Source organism: Tupaia chinensis, unplaced genomic scaffold, assembly GCF_000334495.1.
Source record: "Tupaia chinensis unplaced genomic scaffold, TupChi_1.0 Scaffold000355_1, whole genome shotgun sequence".
Taxonomy (NCBI): Eukaryota; Metazoa; Chordata; class Mammalia; order Scandentia; family Tupaiidae; genus Tupaia; species Tupaia belangeri.
In genome coordinates, this window is record NW_006159850.1 from 12,936,124 (window position 1) to 12,938,525 (window position 2,402).

The following is a 2,402-nucleotide window of genomic DNA, read 5'->3' on the forward strand; positions in this document are numbered from 1 at the left end:
GTTTCTGGTGGTGGTGGTGGTGCTGCTGCTGCTGGTGTTTCTGGTGGTGGTGGTGGTGATGCTGCTGGTGTTTCTAGTGGTGATGCTGCTGCTGGTGGTGCTGCTGGTGTTCCTGGTGGTGCTGGTGGCAGTGGTGGTAGCAGCGGCAGCAGTGGCAGTGATAACCTGTCCCCCAGGGTTTGCAGTTTCGTGGTTACGTGAAATGAGATGTGTAGTGCTGACCACAGCCTGTAGGGGAGTTCCCTCATCTCACAGACAAGCAGACAGGCACAGAGAGGTTGAGTCGTCTAGCTCCAGGGTTGGCTCACAACGTTACCAGCGTGGTTAAGAATCCCCGGGAATGTGTGCACCTGGGCTGGGCTGGGTGTGTGTGTGTGTGTGGCCGACGCCTGCTCCAGGTGGGTAGATAGACGGCCAGCCTTGACCAGCACTTGGCCCCCAGGTGTATGACGTTCCTCCGTCGGTGAGCAAGGATGTGCCCGACGGCCCACTGCTGCGTGAGGAGACCTACGATGTACCCCCCGCCTTCACCAAGGTCAAGCCCTTTGACCCAGCCCGCCACCCGCTGGTCCTTGCCGCGCCCCCTCCAGACTCACCGCCCACTGAGGATGTGTATGATGTCCCGCCCCCTGCCCCCGACCTCTACGACGTGCCCCCTGGCTTGCGGCGACCTGGCCCCGGCACCCTTTACGACGTGCCCCGTGAGCGGGTGCTTCCCCCTGAGGGGGCCGATGGCAGTGTGGCCGATGACGGTGTGTACTCGGTGCCCCCCCCAGCTGAGCGGGAGGCCCCGGCTGACGCCAAGCGCCTGTCAGCATCCAGCACAGGCAGCACACGCAGCAGCCAGTCCGCATCCTCCCTGGAGGCAACCGTGCCGGGCCGGGAGCCCCTGGAGCTGGAGGTGGCCGTGGAGGCTCTGGCCCGGCTGCAGCAGGGTGTGAGTGCCACCGTGGCTCACCTCCTGGACCTGGTGGGCAGCGCCAGTGGAGCTGGGGGCTGGCGTAGCAACCCCGAGCCTCAAGAGCCTGCAGGGCAGGACCTGCGGGCCGCTGTGGCTGCCGTCCAGGGGGCTGTGCATCAGCTGCTGGAATTTGCCCGCAGCGCTGTGGGCAACGCAGCCCACACTGCTGACCGCACCCTGCATGCCAAGCTCAGTCGGCAACTGCAGAAGATGGAGGATGTGCACCAGACGCTAGTGGTGCTCGGTCAGGCTCTGGACAGAGGCCGGGCAGGGGCCGCCCCTGAAGACCTGGACCGTCTGGTGGCCTGCTCACGGGCTGTGCCCGAAGATGCCAAGCAGCTGGCCTCCTTCTTGCACGGCAATGCCTCACTGCTCTTCAGACGGACCAAGGCCCTTGCTCCAGGGCCTGAAGGGGGTGGCCCCCTGCATCCCAACCCCACCGACAAGGCCAGCAGCATCCAGTCACGCCCCCTGCCCTCACCCCCCAAGTTTACCTCCCAGGACTCGCCAGATGGGCAGTACGAGAACAGTGAGGGGGGATGGATGGAAGACTACGACTACGTCCACCTGCAGGTGGGTGCCCGTCTGATCCCCCTAAGCGCACACAGGGCTCTTGTGGGCAGAGGGTGGTTCGGGCCTCAGCGGGGCCTGGTCACTGGTGAGTCCCTGCACCTTCTCTCCCTGACCTTCCAAGCCACTTGGCTCCCTGGGAAGCTCCAGCTTGGGCCTCGTGGCCAGTGTGGCTTGGGTCCCATGTTGCCAGCCAGGAGCAGCTCCCAAGCACCTCAGTCTGGGCTTTTCCATGAACGGGCAGAGCCAGCACCTTCCCGCCTGCGGAGACACATCCTGATGAAACACAGAGTTACTTAGAGGGGCAGCATGAGTAGACCAAGGCGACGGGAAGCTGGTGGGAGGGACCAGCAAGGCTGGGGCTCTTGAGCATCCTGTGCCGCATCCTAGGCTGAGAACCCGCAGGTGCCAAGGCCCAGGGGTTGAATTGGAGATGCCCCATGGGCAGGGACCTGGTGGGCAGGCCTGGCAGGCAGAGGAGGGGATTGGATTTGATTCCTGGTTGTGGAGTCGGGGTAGGGAGATGGTCAGGGCCACGTGGAATGGGCATTCTCCATGTGGATGCCCTTCCTGGGCTGGCAGGAGGAGGAGGAGCCAGCAAGGGATGCAGGCCTGGAGTCTGCTGGTGTGAGCCTGGGTGTGTATAAGGGCCCGGGTGTGTGCACGGACCCGGGTGAGTGTACAGCCTGGGCGTGTATAGGGCCCGGGTGCATGTACAGGCTCAGGTGAGTGCATGGGTCTGGGTGTGTGTAGGGCCTGGGTGCATGTACAGGCTCGGGTGAATGCATGGGTCTGGGTGTGTGTAGGGCCCGGGTGCATGTACAGGCTCAGGTGAGCGCACGGGCCTGGGTGTGTGTAGGTCCCGGGAGCA

The 2,402-nt window shown here is 64.3% G+C and overlaps 1 protein-coding gene across 1 annotated transcript in view; it reads left to right on the forward strand.

Annotated features, from left to right (window-relative positions):
- BCAR1 (BCAR1 scaffold protein, Cas family member) overlaps positions 1-2,402 on the forward strand; it is a gene marked incomplete in the record, with an annotated part of 19,765 nt that overhangs the window by 10,152 nt on the left and 7,211 nt on the right. The window contains 1 exon segment of the mRNA XM_027773502.1: positions 443-1,534. Coding sequence (XP_027629303.1) covers positions 443-1,534 — 1,092 coding nt within the window.